General features: G+C 37.5%; 1 protein-coding gene across 4 annotated transcripts in view; it reads right to left on the bottom strand.

Annotated features, from left to right (window-relative positions):
• Positions 1 to 1,733: 1,733 nt before the first annotated feature.
• Positions 1,734 to 18,367, bottom strand: part of ptpn5 (protein tyrosine phosphatase non-receptor type 5) — a 22,737-nt gene continuing 6,103 nt past the window's right edge. For all 4 annotated transcript variants that reach the window (XM_065289422.2, XM_065289425.2, XM_065289426.2 and 1 more), the window contains 12 exons: positions 17,160 to 17,349; positions 16,817 to 16,927; positions 16,601 to 16,678; positions 16,194 to 16,432; positions 14,325 to 14,511; positions 14,159 to 14,243; positions 13,974 to 14,053; positions 13,515 to 13,652; positions 9,670 to 9,780; positions 6,524 to 6,684; positions 6,158 to 6,271; positions 1,734 to 5,920 (listed from right to left, as the gene is read on the bottom strand). In XM_065289422.2, coding sequence (XP_065145494.1) covers positions 5,827 to 5,920; positions 6,158 to 6,271; positions 6,524 to 6,684; positions 9,670 to 9,780; positions 13,515 to 13,652; positions 13,974 to 14,053; positions 14,159 to 14,243; positions 14,325 to 14,511; positions 16,194 to 16,432; positions 16,601 to 16,678; positions 16,817 to 16,927; positions 17,160 to 17,318 — 1,557 coding nt within the window. In that variant the 5' untranslated portion in view covers positions 17,319 to 17,349 and the 3' untranslated portion in view covers positions 1,734 to 5,826. The remainder of the gene's footprint in view (positions 5,921 to 6,157; positions 6,272 to 6,523; positions 6,685 to 9,669; positions 9,781 to 13,514; positions 13,653 to 13,973; positions 14,054 to 14,158; positions 14,244 to 14,324; positions 14,512 to 16,193; positions 16,433 to 16,600; positions 16,679 to 16,816; positions 16,928 to 17,159; positions 17,350 to 18,367) is intronic.

The following is an 18,367-nucleotide window of genomic DNA, read 5'->3' as shown; positions in this document are numbered from 1 at the left end:
ATACAAGGGTGTGATTTGATTAATGTACAGTAACTTCTGCTGCTGTATAATTCATATGTCAGAACTAAAAATAGTGACGCCAGCGCAGTCGGTATTAGGTTATCAAACTTGTGACACTTCTTCATCATTTAGCAAAAATATGACAGGAAAATACGTATGATTTAAATAAAACATGTTAATATGCACAATCCTTGAATCGACAGAGCTGTTTTTCTCAGCCGGATAATAATAAGGACATTAGAGCCCCCTAGCGGTGTTATCGTTGTCCAGTTTCTCGGAAAACTGAATGGATCCACGTGACATTTTGAGAATATTAATGTATTATTCTTTTATGCAGCGTCAACAGAAAACAAAACAGAAAAAAAACAAAGTTATATAGATGTTACATTATATTCTCTAGTGAATAACAAACTCATTTATTACTTGAATATACTGTAGAAAACATCAAATAATAACATGAGGCAAATCTAGCTTAAAGACAGACATAGTTGATGTAGCCAGTGGCCTCTGAAATTTTTTATAACAGTTTGACTTAAACATTTTGACTTTGTCATGTGTATTTTTAATAACACAAGCAAAATAAATTCAGAGGACATGTGGCCATTCTCTTTCTTTATCTGAAAGAAAATATCTGTATATCTTGTGTTTATTATGGAGAGAGATAAAAGGTGTTACACATATTATGGTCACAAAAAAGTGACAAGACAGGTCTACCTTTAGAAATAGTATCTGAATGATTTACTGAAACTTTATTTTTCGTCATATCTTTTCTGTGTTCCAAGCCCCTCCTGCTGGTTAGGAGATGCTAATACAGACCAGTTGTTGTTAAAAATGACTTTTAACCTGATTTTCACTATAATTTATGTAGCATTGTGTAGCATTATGTTGCAAAGTTTAAAATGAACATAGATTGCTCTAAAGAAATTAATTATGGTTAGTAAGTGTTTATGATAGTATAATATTGGTTTTAATAAATGTCAGTGTGTAATGATTCTTCATTGTATCTATGTAAAGACTGGATTATATAAAATCAAATATGATTTTGAATCAAGTACTTACTGTTATTTTAACAATTAAGCTAATATTATATCTCTGTGGTTTTTAGAAAAAGCCTTAAAGGAACATGCCCACATTTTGAGAATTTAGCTTATTCACTGTATTCCCCAGAGTTAGATAAGTCCATACATACCTTTCTTATCTGTGTGCGTGCTGTAATTGTGTCTGATGCAGCCTCTGCTAGCTTAGCTTAGCACAAAGACTGGAAGTGAATGGCTCCAGCTAGCGTACTGCTCCCAATAAGTGACAAAATAACGCGATTTTCCTATTTATATGTTGTGATTTGTATAGTCACACCGTGTACAAATAACAAGGTCATATGAGACACACCCATCTTTATATATATATATATATATATATATATATATATATATATACTGCAAACTATATTCTCAGAAGGCGAAACACTGCTACTAGGGCAAAGTGATTAACTTGCAGCACCCGAGAAGCCCCCTGGTGAGGAGCAGAGAGTTTGGTCAGAGTTGTGCAAATCGCTCCGCCCAAGTAGCAGTGCACAGTACACGTTGTGAGTATGCTAGCTGGAGCCATTCACTTCCAGTCTTTGTGCTAAGCTAAGCTAGCGGGGGCTGCGTCAGACAGAGATACAGCATGCAGGGAGATGAGAAAGTTATGCACGGAGATGAGAAAGTTATGTATGGACTATCCAACTCTGGGGGGATACAGTGAATAAGCTAAATTCCCAAAATGTGGGCGTGTTCCTTCAATGAAATGCAACCCTGCAAATGCAACACTGCACTTTTATGAATATCACATCTGTATGTCAATCAAACTCTAATCACCTCATTTTCCTGATTAACAGAAGGAATTTTTTATTTAAAAATTAAAGCATATACCAATAATACAAGCCATGATATTGTAAACTTATTCATGTTACATTCTATTTGGATTTTAACAGCAGAGGAACGATACGAACGCAATGAGGCAAATTTAATTTTTCAAACTACATCTATTTCACTATAGAACAGGTTTAAAATTGTTTTTTTCCTTTTCTTTTTTTTTAGACTAAGGGGTCATTGCCAAACATTTTAACCAAAATCACGGACAATAAATAAGCAATATTGAAACACTGCTAAACGCATAAACAAAACTGTGAAAAGTTCAGGTGAAATGAAGAAGCAAAAGGTCAAATACTCAGGTGGCATTGAAATATTTCAGAGATTAAGACAGCCGAGGCACAAGCCTCTGCATTCACATTCAAAAATCAGTATTTCATCTTTGTGCTTGTTTTAGCTTTGTACAATAGTGCATAAAGACATACTATGCTGGTAGTGAGTAGTTCACAATGATTCAATTAAAATACATTTCAACATAAAAGAGCATCCTCCAGATTATTCTAAATACTGTTATGTGGATATAATCCAAGCTGGGTTGGCCCAAGATCTAATTTGTGTTTGTATGATATAATGATATACTTATTTGCTGGTGCCTATTTGTCTGTTACTCTTCTCTGGCAACACAGACACCCCAACAGATGGAGTGTCCTGTAGGAAACGGGGTCTAACTGTGAGAGTGAGTGGGCAGTGAGCTGGGGGAAGGAAATGAAACTGCAAGCCCCTTAACTGCAATACTTGCCCTATGCTACAACCTATCAACTACAACACTGATTAAAGGTATTCTTTGATTCACTGATTAAACCTATTGTTGAGCTGACACACTGAACTTGATCAAATACTTTTATCTGGCCATGATTTATTGCTGCATGTAATCACGGGATGCCTAAAGAATACATTTTTACATCTATAATGAGGATTTCTATGTTATTTTTGTGCCCCTTGGTGATTACTCAGGGCCTGGTATATATATATTTATTCATTCAAAATGTGTTTTTGATTAGACTTTCTTAAGTGTGAAATAATTTATGTTTGACTACTGAAATTAAACAGTATAGACCTTGAATATTTGTAAATCTTTTTTAAGATTATTCTAGCAGACAGTACAAAACCTGTAAAAGGTCTATAAGGGTGACAAACAGTGTAACATATGCACAGAAATGGTTGTAAATGTAAGAGATTTATGCTTTGTGTTGATTACCACAGAATAACATTTTGGTTACTATACACACTGTACACGTTTCAAGTAAACCAGGCCGATATTTTAAATCAGAACTGTAAAGCCTCTGTCTTTGCTAAAGCACTTACATAAATTGCTAAATTATTTTGTATTTGAATTGTTGTCTGAATCATTGGTTTTGAGGTGTGAAAACCTTTTTTTTTTGTGTGTCTGTTACCACCACAACTATGAGTTTGCAAATATATCTGGCATTTTACCAGCCATCATTATATAACTTCTCACAGACAGGGCCATTAAGTGATTTTGCCTAAGCTAAACTTTAAATATTTTTACCTGCCCAAAATATTCAATATAAAGGTTGTAAACATCAGTAAATGCATTAGCTAACATGAACTAACAAAAAACAATATTTCTACAGCATTTACTAATATTGTTTTTTTTTTAAATGTGTAACTGTTAACCACAGTGAACTAACATGAACAACTGTATTGGCATTAATAAAGAGATTAATAAATGCTGATAAACTACAATGCTCATTGTTAGTTCATGTTAGCTAAAACATTTGCTAATGTTAACAAATATTGTAAAGTGTTACCAAAATATTTCAGTGGTAATCAACATTATGCCACAAATGCTGTCAATGTTGTATTTACATTCCTGTAAATTGATAAAACCTTTTTTCTTTATTTAGGTTAAACAAACGATTAAACAAAATACTAGATGGAATAAAATATAAGACAATCTTGAATTATGATTTACAGTGGGACTCCAAAATAAGATCCAAATATATAAGCTGGTTTCATATATGTACTGTTATAATTCCACATGTTGATCCTAAAACTCGCTACGGTTTCAATGCTTTAAAATATAGAAATAGGATTTTAAAAATGTTTTGCCGTATGGACCAATCACTACAGTCTTTGGCAGTGTAATAACAGCACAGAAACACAGAGACAAAACTTTTTCAATAAATAAGACTAATATTTCAAATAATACAATTCAAATGCTCAGTATCAACGAAACACAACAGCAGTTCTGCTATAATAAAAAGACAGCAGATGATAACAGCAGCAATTAAAGCGTGTGAATGAAAGTCAATTGAAGACATTCTCATTTCTGGCAAAACCATTTCAAAGCCTTGAACTAGCAACATTTAAATACCAGTACAATCTCTAGTGTAGCTACTTTCAGCTCAGAGCTGCCTGAAAGAAACCATCTGGTTTAAAACACAGGACTAGTCAGAAAAGTGTTATAGCAGTACTGTTTAAAGTAAGTTGGAGGATACTTGCATTACAGTTCCAGTGTTGTATGTCCAGCTGGATCATATGAGGTCATTGACTGAAGATTCTCAGAGACGCAGAAGCTATTGCACATGATCACACACTAACGTCTGCTTATCATTTCAAAATTGTCTTGCTAATAATTAAAAAGAAGTTCAAAATGTACTTGCTCATGCAAACTGCAAGTCTCAGCAAAGCTGTACGAGCTGGGCAAATACTGATTATTATACATCTCAACGAATCAGAAACGCAGACCCACATATAAACAATGTTATAACCAGAGCAAAACAAGCTAATAAAAGAATTTGTAATAATGAGTCACAGTAACCTGGACGTCCAGGGCAAAAACATCACAACTATATATGTCCCATTGTCGTGATTTCTGCTATCATTACAAGCTATGATTTACAAATTGAACATTAGTCGGATACAGTGTTTCGGCATTTCTGTACATAATACCTTGAGGTGCAGCATCGATGCTTTTAAGAGTCCAACTAATACGTTTTACAGGTTACAGCATCCAACAACACGCAAGAAGGCAAAGGTACGCTGGAAAAGCGCACGTCGATCTGTACTGGGATCAGTCTCGCTCCTAATCGGACCTAATGAGACTACGACAGGCTGCAACACCACACTGCCTTCAGATCTGCTCGACAACATCTCTAAACAACCATATGGACCCCAATCAGGACAGAAAGACACATATTAAGGCCATTTGTATTAAATGTGGTAGGATAACCTCTCCCTAGAGACCAACCACACATCCGGAGTAAGTCTGATAATCATCATACAGTAGCACATAGTGAACATTTTCTCGCCTTTATGCCGTCTCCAGTATACACAGACACGCTCGGACATACAAGCATACATACTGATTGATCGGGTTGATCTTTCAACATATTTGTACACACACACACACACACACAGACACACCCAGACATTACAACAAATCTTCAAGATACATTAAGTTATAAATCCTGTAAAAACGTCTTAGAAGTAAAAGGAAAATTGCTGTACTTTAGGCTCAGAGGTCACTAAATCTAATGTTACATTTATATAATCTCAGACAAATGGAGGCCTTGGTGTCCACTTGTTATTGTGTTTGTACTGTACCATTACACGAGTAGAAACATTGTTGTGTTTGAGCATACTGTAAATGATCTGCTGAGCATTATTATGTTGTTAGGGCAGTATTTGTGTATTTCATAAATAACCATTAGTGTTACTTTAATTATAATAAATAAATCAAGTATATTTTGTGTTTTGATGAGGCATGGGGCGAGCAGGGGGTATTGTGGGTAGGGTAAAGTCTAATATTGGCCTTGCTCCGAAAGGATAGTTCAGCCTAAACGTCGGTTGTATATAAAAACATGAGATCTGAAGTACTGAATGTCAGTCCCTGCCCCATGTTCAGATGAAGGTCAAGGAGAAGTGTGAAGGTTGTGCACTCATGGAGGCTTTACTCTTCTGAGGTCTTCTGAAGCTGTCGTTCATACAGGCTGAGTACATGATGAACAAACTGATACTGCTCCGCTGTCTGAATCATCCCACCTCTAAACACACAACAGCAACAAAAACAGCGGCACGAGATCAATTTCAATGTATGTCATTCATATGCATAACAATAGCTTAATGCAACCACATCTGATCGCATCTGCCAGCTTCCTTTTTCTCCATGACTTGATACAAATGAGGTATAATAGCTAACAATTTTTTGCCCTCTCAGTCAATACTCAAACTAACACTAAGGTTTAACGTTACAGTGTACATACAGTGAAAATACTTCTTACCTGTCCAGGCGTAGCTGGCAGGTGGTCTTCAGAATGTCAACCACCCCTTCATTGCTTAGCTGCTGGCACAAGATGGAGGTAGCAATGAAACAGCCAGTGCGTCCAATCCCGGCACTAAGAGTGAAAAACACAGTGTAAGGAATTAGCTAGACAAAAGAAATAGAAACAGAAATGACTGAAGATAATATATCTGTAATACTAAAACTTATATACCCAGCACATAATTGTGCCTGTTGATCATAAAGTATTTGCAATAAACAGTATAGATTTATATATCAATATGAAAGAATATATATTTCATTCCTAGGTAAAGGTACTGTTTTATGTAGAAAAGATTGGGTCACATTATGTCCTTTGTGTTGGTACCTGCAGTGCACAATGACAGGGCCACTATTGGATGGAGATTGATTCCTCGCTTCCTCTACTTCCTGAACCAATTCTAGCAGAGGTGGGGCTTTATCTGGAGTTTTTTGATCTGGCCAGGATGTGTACCAGTACTGTCTGATAGTGCGCTCCTCACCCTCACTCTAAACACACAAACAGTCACATATATGTTAATGTACATTTGCAGCACATAACACAAATACAAACATACAGTACATACCTGTAAATAAATACATCAAATCACTGCACAACGCTGTATGATGTAGATATTCTGACTAACTATATTTCCATCAGTTATGTGAAACGCTGGATTGCTAAGAATATCTGAAGAGCTCTGATGCTAACCCTTTAAGTGCATATGACATGTTTTCTTGTAAATGAGCATTGTTATTAAGGCTCTTTATGGATTCTGGCAAAACAAAACTGTATTTCTGAATGATCTAAGGCCTGGATTAAGTGGATTTGAAGCAAAAGTATTTGATAAACATATAAAACGTGCTGAGAGCATTCAGTTAATATTATAATCTCATTTTTGACAGAGGTGGGATTTAGAGGTTTTTGCATCTGACGCAAATATTCCACCTAATCTGTACTTCTCTCTTTCTCTACCTCTCATATTTCTCTTTCACTCACATTGAATAATAATAATACTGACATAGTAGAAGGAAGTGACAACTTTAAAGGGAAACTTCACCCATTTGCATTAAGGTTTGTATCGTTAGAACCCCAGTCATGTTTTTAAATGGTCGTGCATTATTCACTCAGTTTCCCCTGAGAGGGGAGAAATACTCATTTCAGTGAGGCACTTCCTTCTTTCAATGATGTAAAAATCATCATTTTGCGTCATTGAAGGAAATCCTGTATCTCTGTTGAGTGTGAAAGACTACAGACACTCATTCCTCATTTTTCAAGGTGGGGGCTATGGGTGGGACCCACTCATGCTAAAGACCTATTACAGATCAGTGGGTGGGACTTACGAAAATATACAAACACAGACGAAAAAAACGATCAGCCGGCATCTTTATGCTAAGCTAAGCTAAACAGACGTTGTGGAGCGAGCCAGACTTCGTGTTACAATAACAGCGGAAGTTAATCAATATGATATAGAAGAGGGTGATTTCGCAAGCTGTGATGCTCTAATCCGCTAATCATTGCACCTTTATGAGCCACAATACAGCAAAGAGCTGAGGCAGATGGAGGAACAGAAGCCCGAGGAGTAGGCCGGAGCCTGGGCTTCGGCTGAGTAGAGGAGCCCGGGGAGGACGCCGCAACCATGGGCCTCTGCTGCGTAGAGAAGCCCGGACTGATAGTGCCTCTACTCTCGCTGTGTGCCTTCTTTATAACATTTCTCCATCAGATGAGGATATGGATGTTTGTTTGGTGAATGTTTTGAGGCAGAGAGCAACTTTGCGCATGTTTGGATATGTTTATTTCAAAGACTTGTTTCCGCTTACGAGCACAGAGCTGAGGCAGCGCGTCTGTGGATATATTGTGCAGGGTGACACGTTTGTGTGCAGGATGCAGGGATAAACGGACGTCTGACTATAAAGTGAGTGTTTCTATTTTCTTTGTTATACTAAGGTGGCATTTATGTACACAATAGCATATCTGAGCGCTGTTTTATATGCAGAGATGTATAAAGTACTAGCGACCCAGACTTGAGTAAAAGTACAAGTGCTCTATCAAAAAAGTGACTTGAGTAGAAGTTGAAGTGCTCTTTAAGCACAGCACTTAAGTGGAAGTACTAAAGTATTAAACATGCTTTGTACTTAAGTATTGCAAGTAGTTTATTTTAAAATATACTACTCAAGTACTGAAAGTAAAAGTACAAGTATTGTGTAATGTAGTTATTAAAGAAAATAGTCAAAAGTTTGAATATAATATTGTTTATATTATTTCAAAGGTTTAAGCTAAAGGACACTTACAATTCCTTTGGCTGTAGCAGGAGTACAAGGACATGAATGTTCAGATAATTCAGATTAATTTAACTGATATGGCGATAGAGAATTCAGAATTAATGAAATATTAGTCGATAAAATGGTAATAGGTAAAGGTACAAGGTGTTTCATTGAATTTAGGTTTCCTTCTTTCGCGCACACTCGCCCTTTCTTGCGCATTCTCTCTCTCTCTGTCTTTCTCGCGCACTTTGGTTCTCTCTTCGCTTCACATTTGTCAACAACCCTGGCTCATATTTGTGAGTGAGAGGTTGGGAGGGGTCGCCCTTTACTATCTCCAATTGGTTCAGACCACCATGTGACCATGATTCGTAACATTTGAGAGTAACGAGTAACTATGCAGCACATAAAAAATGTATTGGAGTAAAAGTATTAAACTCAAAGAAAAAATGTACTGAAGTAAAAGTGGAAGTAGGAGAAAAAAATAATACTTCAGTAGAGTACAGATACTGTCTTTTAGTACTTAAGTACAGTAGTGAAGTAGTTCTACTTCGTTACTATACATCTCTGTTTATATGTCTATGTGAAAGCAATGAGGCTGATATTACACAGATGTAATTACAGTAAACAAGAGACAAAAAGAAAATTGGTAAAACTAAATAAACATTTAATATGAATACCCTTTTTTAAGTACTTGGAAAGACATTTGTACTGCGGATCTGAAACCGCATGTTACTGTTTGAATAAGACTTTGCTACACACCAGGCCAGAGTGTTATTGTGTGTAACACAATGTAACATCACGTTTAAAAAAAAAGTCATGATTGGTGTCTGTCAGACGGTGGCTATTTTCTAGGTTTTACTAACGTGGCATTTATGTACACAATAGCATATCTGAGCCATGTTCCGATTAATGGGAGTGGCTTGCAGAGCTGGGCATTGTAGTGCATTGTGGGAGTTGTAGTGTTTCATTCAAATGTGCTCTAAAGTCATGTTCTGTCTTTTCTCGGTCAAATAGGCACAAAATTCTAAAAATTTTTACATTTCGACTACAAATATGACCCACTTTCAACAAAGATTAATGTTCCTATCGATGAAATGGCCCTTTAAACAAAGAATTGAAGTCTTGCTTTACTTCTTTTTATTAAACTTTAGAGATCAATCTATGGTTTTAAGATATGCCAAAATCTTTTATCATAATAATCACATACATACAGTTAGGACAAAAACAGACCTTCACAGTGAAAATCCTTAGACTGTAGTCATCTGCTTGGATGACCTGTTTGACAGTGATCTCGATACCCTCCCAGACTGCATTGTCCTCTGGCCAGTATTCTGTGCATTTCTGTGAGACACACAAACAAATATTTACCTGTAACATTAATCTGTAAAACACCTAACCCAAACCTCAACTCTAACCACAACTCTAGGCAAGAATAGTTTTAAAAGTGGAAGAAAAACATGTAGAAACCAATACATAAAAGTACATCCTAACATAAAATTACATCCTCCTAACCAAAACCCCAAATCTAACCCCAACCCCAAGCGACAATAATTTGAAAATAGGAAAAAACTATGAGAAAACAATACATAAAATGACACGAGAAAGACATCTGTGACGCGGACTAAGGCTTATCCTAGTCCCAGACTAAAATGCATGTTTGAGCTGCCTTAAATTCAAAACACCTTGTACTGACATATCTTATTTTCAGTGCCATTGTTTTGTCTCAAGATGCACACCAGTATTGTTTTTTGTAAGGTTTGTTTGTAAAAACTACTTAAATGGCCTAAAATAACTAAGGCCTAGTCCTGCACTAAGAAAGGATGTGTTGATTTTAACACATTGTTTTGTGTTATCCTATTTAACACATTATGTGTCATTTCGTGTTGATTTTGTGTTCAAATAAATAAAAAGGACAATACAAGATGTGTTAAAACAACACAAAGTATCTTGTTCCAAAAATAACACAGATATGTGTTAAAGGAATAGTCTACTCATTTTCAATATTAAAATATGTTATTACCTTAAAGGTAGGGTAACAGATTTGATCCTGAAACATTTTTAGTTATGCTGGTTAAAAGTCTCCTCACATTCTGATAGCATTCACAAATTTATGTCATCTGTGAAAGGCGTAGGACCAAAAAATGTTCAACAAATCATAGATTTCGGTCCGAACGGACGTTTCCTTTTATGTCCCTCATACGTAAGCGTAATTTGAATTCCCACCGCGCAGCGAGTCCACGCAGATACCATACGTCATCGGCGCGTTCACGTGCGCTCTGTCTGTAAACAGCGAGAACAGCAAACTTTTCTGCTGAATTGACAACCTACACAGGAGCAACAAAACTAAATGCATCTTTTATAACAACAACAGCAAAAACTGCCTGGATCAGCAAGAGCAAAAACCCAAATTAACATCTGTAACTTTACTGCTTTACCACGAGATGCAAACAGCTACAGGAGGCAAAGGGTCTGAAAGGGTCATTGCACTGTTTATTTTGGTAAGGTAGGTACGCGATATGTTTGTATTGAGATGGATTCAGATATTATACTTTGATGAAACATTGTGTTGCTTATGAAATTTGTGTTCGTTTTCCGGATTAGCATAACGATATAGTTACTACGTCTACAGAATCGAACGTGTGCTTAAACTAATTCTGATGTAAACCAGTTGTTTATGTTGGTTATTTTGGAAATGTTATTCACTTTGTACTGCAAAGTTTTCTCACTGGTGAATGAGACATGAGACGTGACCGTCTGATCTGTGCGTGTTCATGTGCTTGGAAAGAGGCGTGACTTTGGATGGCGATTTGACTTGAGGGTGGGATCGGGATTTCATTGCTAGGCGGCTACCGTTAGCATTTTTCAAAATGTGTTACCCTACCTTTAACTAAGAACTGTTGAATCATCCCTCTGTCATCTTTGTGTGTGCACGTAAGCCCTGGAGCGCTCTGCGACGCTACGATAGCATTTAGCTTAGCCCCATTCATTCAATGGTACCATTTAGAGATAAAGTTAGAAGTGACCAAACACATCAACGTTTTTCCTATTTAAGACGAGTAGTTATACGAGCAAGTTTGGTGGTACAAAATAAAACATAGCGCTTTTCTAAGCGGATTTAAAAGAGTAACTATATTTTATGGCGTAATAGCACTTTTTTATAGTACTTCGACTTGGCGCAGTAACACCCTCCCTCTCCCATTATGAGAGTGAGAAGGGGAGCGGACTTTTCAGGCGAGTCGAAGTACTCCCAAAAGTGCTATTACGCCATACAATATAGTTCCTCTTTTAAATCCGCTTAGAAAAGCGATACGTTTTATTTTGTACCACCAAACTTGCTCGTATAACTACTCGTCTTAAATAGGAAAAACGTTGATGTGTTTGGTCACTTCTAACTTTATCTCTAAATGGTACCATTGAATGAATGGGGCTAAGCTAAATGCTATCGTAGCGTCGCAGCGCGCTCCAGCGCTTACGTGCACACACACAGATGATAGAGGGATGATTCAACAGTTCTTAGTTAAGGTAATAACATATTTTAATATTGAAAATGAGTAGACTATTCCTTTAAGTTAAGGACAACACATTAGATGTGTCAATAATATAGAGGGAATCTGTCTGAACCTCAGGTTTGTTTTTAAAGATTCAGGGCCCTATCTTGCAACCAGCGCAATTGACTTTGTCAGTGACGCATGTATCATTCGTATTTTGCACCGGCGCACAGCGGGTTTTTCCCTCCACAGAAGCACGTCGGCAAACTAGGGAATGAACTTGCGCTCCCTGGGCGGTTCAGCGCAAAAAAAGAGGCGTGTTCCGGCGCAAACCATCCCTGATGCTATTTTGCACTTTCAAAAAACAAATGCGCCACTGACCAGAAAAAAAAAGTCTAAAGTCAGTGGCGCGTTGCGCGTTGTTCATTATGCTATTTTAAGGGCACATGCTTGACCGTATAGCTTTCACAACGCGCACACACTTTGCATCTAATCTACACAGATGCAACAGTTATTTTTGCAAATCATAAATTGTTACACTTAAAAATATTAATACACGAGATAAGGGGAATCATAGTGGTGAGCATTGTGATGATAGTTTTTATTTAATGTGTAGCTGCGTTAAAAAATTCTCATGCAAATAACGATTAAAATATTTTCATAAGTTTGTTGTGTGGCTGTATTACGTTTATTTTATGTAAATAATAATTAAAATGTTTTCATAAGAAACCTTAATGTATGTGAACTTGATTTGTAAGAGTACTTTGGGGTTGGACCTTGCTTGCGTTTCTTGGGTCCGATTTCAAAGCCCCCAAACCCTTTCAGCGGTGAGGGTGGACGCAGCGATGTCCTCTGCTGGCGTCAGGTCCTGAGGCAGATCCACCTGACGTTACAAGGCGTGCCCGATTTATGCTGGCGCAACGATGGGGATGCCAGCTGATGAGACTGTGGCTATTTCCTCTCACGCCTGTTTAACCTACGCTGGTTTAGGCGGGTTTCTCCTATCCCCATACAAAACAACTTCTCTGTCTTTGACTGCTTTTACAAGAACGTGGGTCTCCTCGGCTGTAAACCGCTCCTGGCGTACGCCTGGTAAATCCGTCATAATAATAGCAACCCGCCATGGAACTTGCGCCCTTGCGTTTAAAGGGAATGTTGGATAGCGTTCTGATTGGTTTATTTGACGTTACACCCAAGCCACACCTATGAATAATGAACCTACTTCAGACCAACCCCTTATTGATTTGCGCCCGGCGCAAGAGTTATTTCCCACGCCAGGAAAATAGCAACATCGCCCAAGAACCGCCCACAAACTCACTTGCGCATTGCGCTTAGCACTTGCGTTTCAGATCGTTAAAATAGGGCCCTCAATGTCTATACTGTATGTTTCTGTCCTGCATGAAAGACAAAGTTAGGCCTTTCTTAAGAGAAGCTCAACATTCAACAAATCACATTTCAGCATGTGATACTGCAAAACTGCATGATTATGAATGTTGCCAGGTACAAGAAGAGGCTTCTGTATTGTCATTTGCATTATAAACACAGCTTTAGACAAGCATAAGGTTGTGTATAAATAGATAACCAGACCTCATTTTTCTCTTCGATGTTGGTGATCATGACGATAATGGGACAGCGCTCCTGCCAAACCATTCTCCAAAAATCCCCCACTGTGTTTACAGTGGGACCCTGTGTGGCGATATATGCTTTCTCTTTCCCTCCATAGCCCTAACAAAACAGCATTAGATAAAAACAATGAACAGTTAGACATTTTGCAGGATTTTGAAATATGTTAGAAATTGGTCACAAACTAGTCCTTACAAAAAATGTGAAGGCATTCATTTATTTAGAGTAGGTCTTGAGCATTTCCTGTTTAAGAACAAATAATTTCTTGTTCTCCTGAATAAAAAAACCTCTTTGCCAAAATGCTGAATGCCACCAGAATGTTGCAAGAGTGACACAGTTACCCTGATACCATTTAAACACTGCACTATTTTCCTCCATCAATCACGAACACATTGCAAAGTGACAGTTAAAAGTAATCCTCACCTTCAAATAATTAGCATTGATGTAGGTACTTAGAAAATCATCCTCCTCTTTTGCTTTTAAGCAAACTCTGCTATGTGTGTCTGCACACAGAAAAAATAACTTCTAGAAGATGAAGAACAAACTTCAGTAGACAATTTCACATAAAGCTAATTATACACTAGACTGTTTACAGAATAAATACACACTTGGTAGTATGGTTTTGTAGCGATTCTTTCTCACCACGCCGGGAATGCTATATTCCTTCGGGTCCACAAAGTTCATAGGCGTTTCCTGTTTGCATCACAAGAAAAGTGATGAGACGTTATTTTTATTGTGTTTGTGTATATGCATGTTAGTGCGAGTGATACTCACATAAAACTCAGCATGCAGTACGGCATCGTCCAGAGCTCGTGTGTGTAGCTGTTCAGGTGTTAGTAGGTTGGATGCATTCTGCAGATATTCCTTTGTGCTCTGTTCTCTGGGGGACAGCAGGGATCCATAGGGCTCTGTAGTGCCAGGGGTGCACATGTCCAGAGTCAGCGACACATTTGAACCCCTCCTGCAAATTACAGCTAGGTTTAGGTGAACGTGGGGCACATAAAAGTTGAACCTTTACATCACAACTGGGTGATTATCTAATGTGGGTTTATAACTATGAGCTAGCAGAAACTCTAAAAGCGAGTAAAAACAACACAAAATGTTTATTTAAGAAATAACACACTATGGGGCGGTTTCTCGAAAACGGTTTAGGTTAATCTAGAACTAGGCATTATTTATATTAGGTAATTTAAACATACCATTCAAAAAAACACTACAGGTGTGCATCTTGAGACAAACAATGTCACTGATATGTGTTAAAATTTGTAAAAAAAATTTGTTTTGAATTAAAGCAGCTCAAACATGCATTTTAGTCTGGGACTAAGATAAGCCCTGTCCAGGAAACTGCCCCTAAATGTGTTATCCAAAAGCCCTAGACACATTTCTGTGTTATTATTAGAACAACACATTTTGTGTTACTTTTAACACAACTTGTGTTGTCCCTTTGATTTGTTTTAACACATATCAACATAAAATTACACGTAATGTGTTAAAATGACACAAAATGGGTAAAAAGTTAACACATCCTGTTTTAGAGTAAAGAATTGCAAGAATATTACACGAAACGTCCATGCTATTTTAATAATAGTTATTGTTCGATACAGTATACACTAAAAATAAAGGTTATGTAATGACTTTCCACTAAAGTCTGAGGAGAATCGTGTTCGGAGAGTGAGCAATTATTTGTCTCATGTCAATAAAGGCAAATCTTCTTCATATGCCGACTTGTGTGTCTTTTATTGGAAAAAGCATATCATACAGTCACCACAGTTCCATTGTTCATTCATCCACAGTTTACTGTCCAAGCCAATCCTGAACATAATATCACATGTATAGCTAAACACGATTCCAAAATGGTGAAAGTGTATGCTCAAAACACAATAAATCGTACAAATTTGTGGTAAAAAAAATCAAGTTCACGGTCAAGTTTCAAAGCCAAAAAACTATGAACTTCCAACGAGCACACAAACACCTGTTCCTCTATGCCAGGTGCACCCATTTATTTATTTAAAGAGATTGCCCCCTACTGGTTAACATGGCATGTTTGGCGTTGGTTCCTACAGGTTTAAAGGTTCTAAACTCTTTCCCACCAGCGTTTAAAAAAAAGTTGCCAGTCAGCGCCAGCATTTTCATGATATTCACAAAAGTTTATTGCCTTCCAGAAAATGTTCTTCTTTAAATATATAAACAAACAATATATTAAATGAAAGAACAGACCATCACTTTAAAAAAAAAAAAAAAAAGAGTTTCATCCTACCTTCATTAGTTCTCTTTTTACCACCTCTCAAATATGGGTAGGTTTCTTCAAAAACACCCAATTTTGAGCACAAAGCTGAGATAATTCAATTTTTGTGACAGACTTTTGAGAGAGATCAGAAAAAGAGCGATCTTTAAAAGATACACAGAGTTCTTTCTCTTTCACATGAGGTGCTACTTCCGGATTGTAAAAGTTGCGGAAGTTGTGGTATTTCTGAAAGCCGGATATTCTCGTCATTGGCAGGGAAGCGTTTTCTCTTAATTGACGAGTTATTTCGTCAATGGCGGGGAAAGAGTTAAAGGGTTCTTTGCAGCTATGCCATTGTATGGCAGCCAAATATGACTTGAATGCAAAAGATATCAACTGTAAGGAATAGCCTGTATTACCTTTCCTGCAAGCCCACAGGCTTAACAGTGAGAGTGGCAGGGTCAGCCTCAGTCTTCATGTCCATAAAACAGTCGAAAACAGGAGTCTCAGGAACAGGATCTAGCTCGTAGAAATTCTCCTGTCTGGCATCTGTCCATTCCGAATATGTAAAGGAAGGTTGCCTGCTCATGGACTGACGACGATCATCAGGGAAGCAAGTGGTGTTGCCAGGCACAAGGGTTTTAATGCAGAACAGAGTCTTTTGTGACAGCCATGGGGTAAAAAAAGAAAAGATCCAACTTTACATAAGGGGCTCTCCAACACACAGTATGTTTTCATTCGTTATAACACTGTGATAATTTAGCAAGCCTAACGCTTGTTCACCCGGCTCATAACCTAAATGCAGGAAGATATAAAACATACTCACTCCAGTGCCGAGGATGACTACACCTAAGAAGAGTGTGGCTATGAGGGGCAACAAACTCTCCACCCTCCAAATCTCCATCTGTAACAAGTGCATTCAAGTGTGTTTGTGATCCCTTTCATGGCAAGATCTTTATTGTCTTCTTTTTATGTCTATATTACGTGAATGTTTTACAACTTTTTGTCAGAGATATTGTTGTAGCTTCAACTCTATAGTCACCTGTTGATCACAGGTATCACTGGTGGAGAGAAGATACTGCAGAAGATCCAAAACTTTGTGTGCTGCTGGAAAAGCCCTGTAGCCATTCAGCATGTAAATAACCCACAAACCCTGAACACAGCAATAAACACAATATAACATACAAATATTACAATAATAAGATAACATACACACGGCACAAAATGGAGAGGGCTGTATTAATAAGTTACATGATATTACATATTACATTAATAAATAATGACCCTGTAAACATTCAGGTTTTAAAAAGACAAAATTATTTAAATGTTTATTATAATGATAAATACATGTAACTTGTATGTATAATCTGTATGCATGAACTCACTGTGATTTGAGAAAGTGTGTACAGCAGGAGAAAAGCACCAGCCGTAACACATGCTTTCAATATTCTCCCCCCTAGAGCAGCCCCAGCCCACGGCAGGGGATCATGGGTGGCACTCTCTTGCTCTTTTGGTGTGTCCTCTTCAACAGGGGACTCTGCCATGCTGTTCTTTAAACCTCCCGTCTTAAAACAGCTAAAACATACACAGAGAGAAAATCATACTGTATTGCACTGTACTGTACTTTGGGCATAAAATAATAAAACATTCATAAATACAGCCCAACAAAATGATCAGCTAGTCAGGAACTAGAATGGCAGCTATAAGTCATCTACAGTATAGTACAAAATATGGCTTACAGTATAGTACACACTTCACAGCGAAATACATTTTATAATTCATGGCAGTGCTGTGGGAGGAATGACACATTTAGAGGTGGACTATGCAAATGAGACAGTGCTGAGGACATAACGGTAACATGGGGTGTTATGCCATATACAGTGAGAACAGCACTGTACCGATAATCACAAGGGATCTGGCAATTAGCAAATGAGAGATTTAATTTAGTACATTACATTATATTCTTTCCCCGACGTTACATTAGTACTCTTACCCCATATTCTTTTTTCATTTTTGTCTTTTCAACAATTGATATAAAACATAGAATCACATTTGTCAAACAATGTTAAGGCATGCCCTCAACCCATACGACCTTTATACTTAAATAATGCCACATTATGTGAGATTTACAAATCTGTAGTCACATACAAACACACCAGTGTTTCCGCTATATTCATTCAACCGTGGCGGCCCGCCACTCATAAAACATCCCCGCCACGCCTGCGGTTGTGGATAGAAGGGATACAGCAAACGAAATCTCGTTGGATGAGCACTGTTTTATCCTAATCCTTTAACCAAACCCAACTCTAAACACAAAATTTCACACGATTGTAGGATGTATTTGTATCCAATTTAGCCAGAACCGCTGTTTTCATCCTAATAATCCTACCTCCAAATCTAATCCTTAACTTTTCGGCATTTGCTGTATCCCTTCTAGACAAACCCCACAGCGTCAGCTCGCAAAAAGCTACCGAAATGTCCGCTCTGCGAGACTGGCTGTCTAGAAATAAATTCCTTTCTGGATTTGCGTTGTTCACTCATTTATAAATAAATCTCCTAAAATATCATAATTTCCTCCATGGGTTTAGTTTCA

This window comes from Paramisgurnus dabryanus, chromosome 2 (assembly GCF_030506205.2).
Source record: "Paramisgurnus dabryanus chromosome 2, PD_genome_1.1, whole genome shotgun sequence".
In the NCBI taxonomy this organism is placed as follows: Eukaryota; Metazoa; Chordata; class Actinopteri; order Cypriniformes; family Cobitidae; genus Paramisgurnus; species Paramisgurnus dabryanus.
This window is presented reverse-complemented; position numbering and strand designations above follow the sequence as displayed.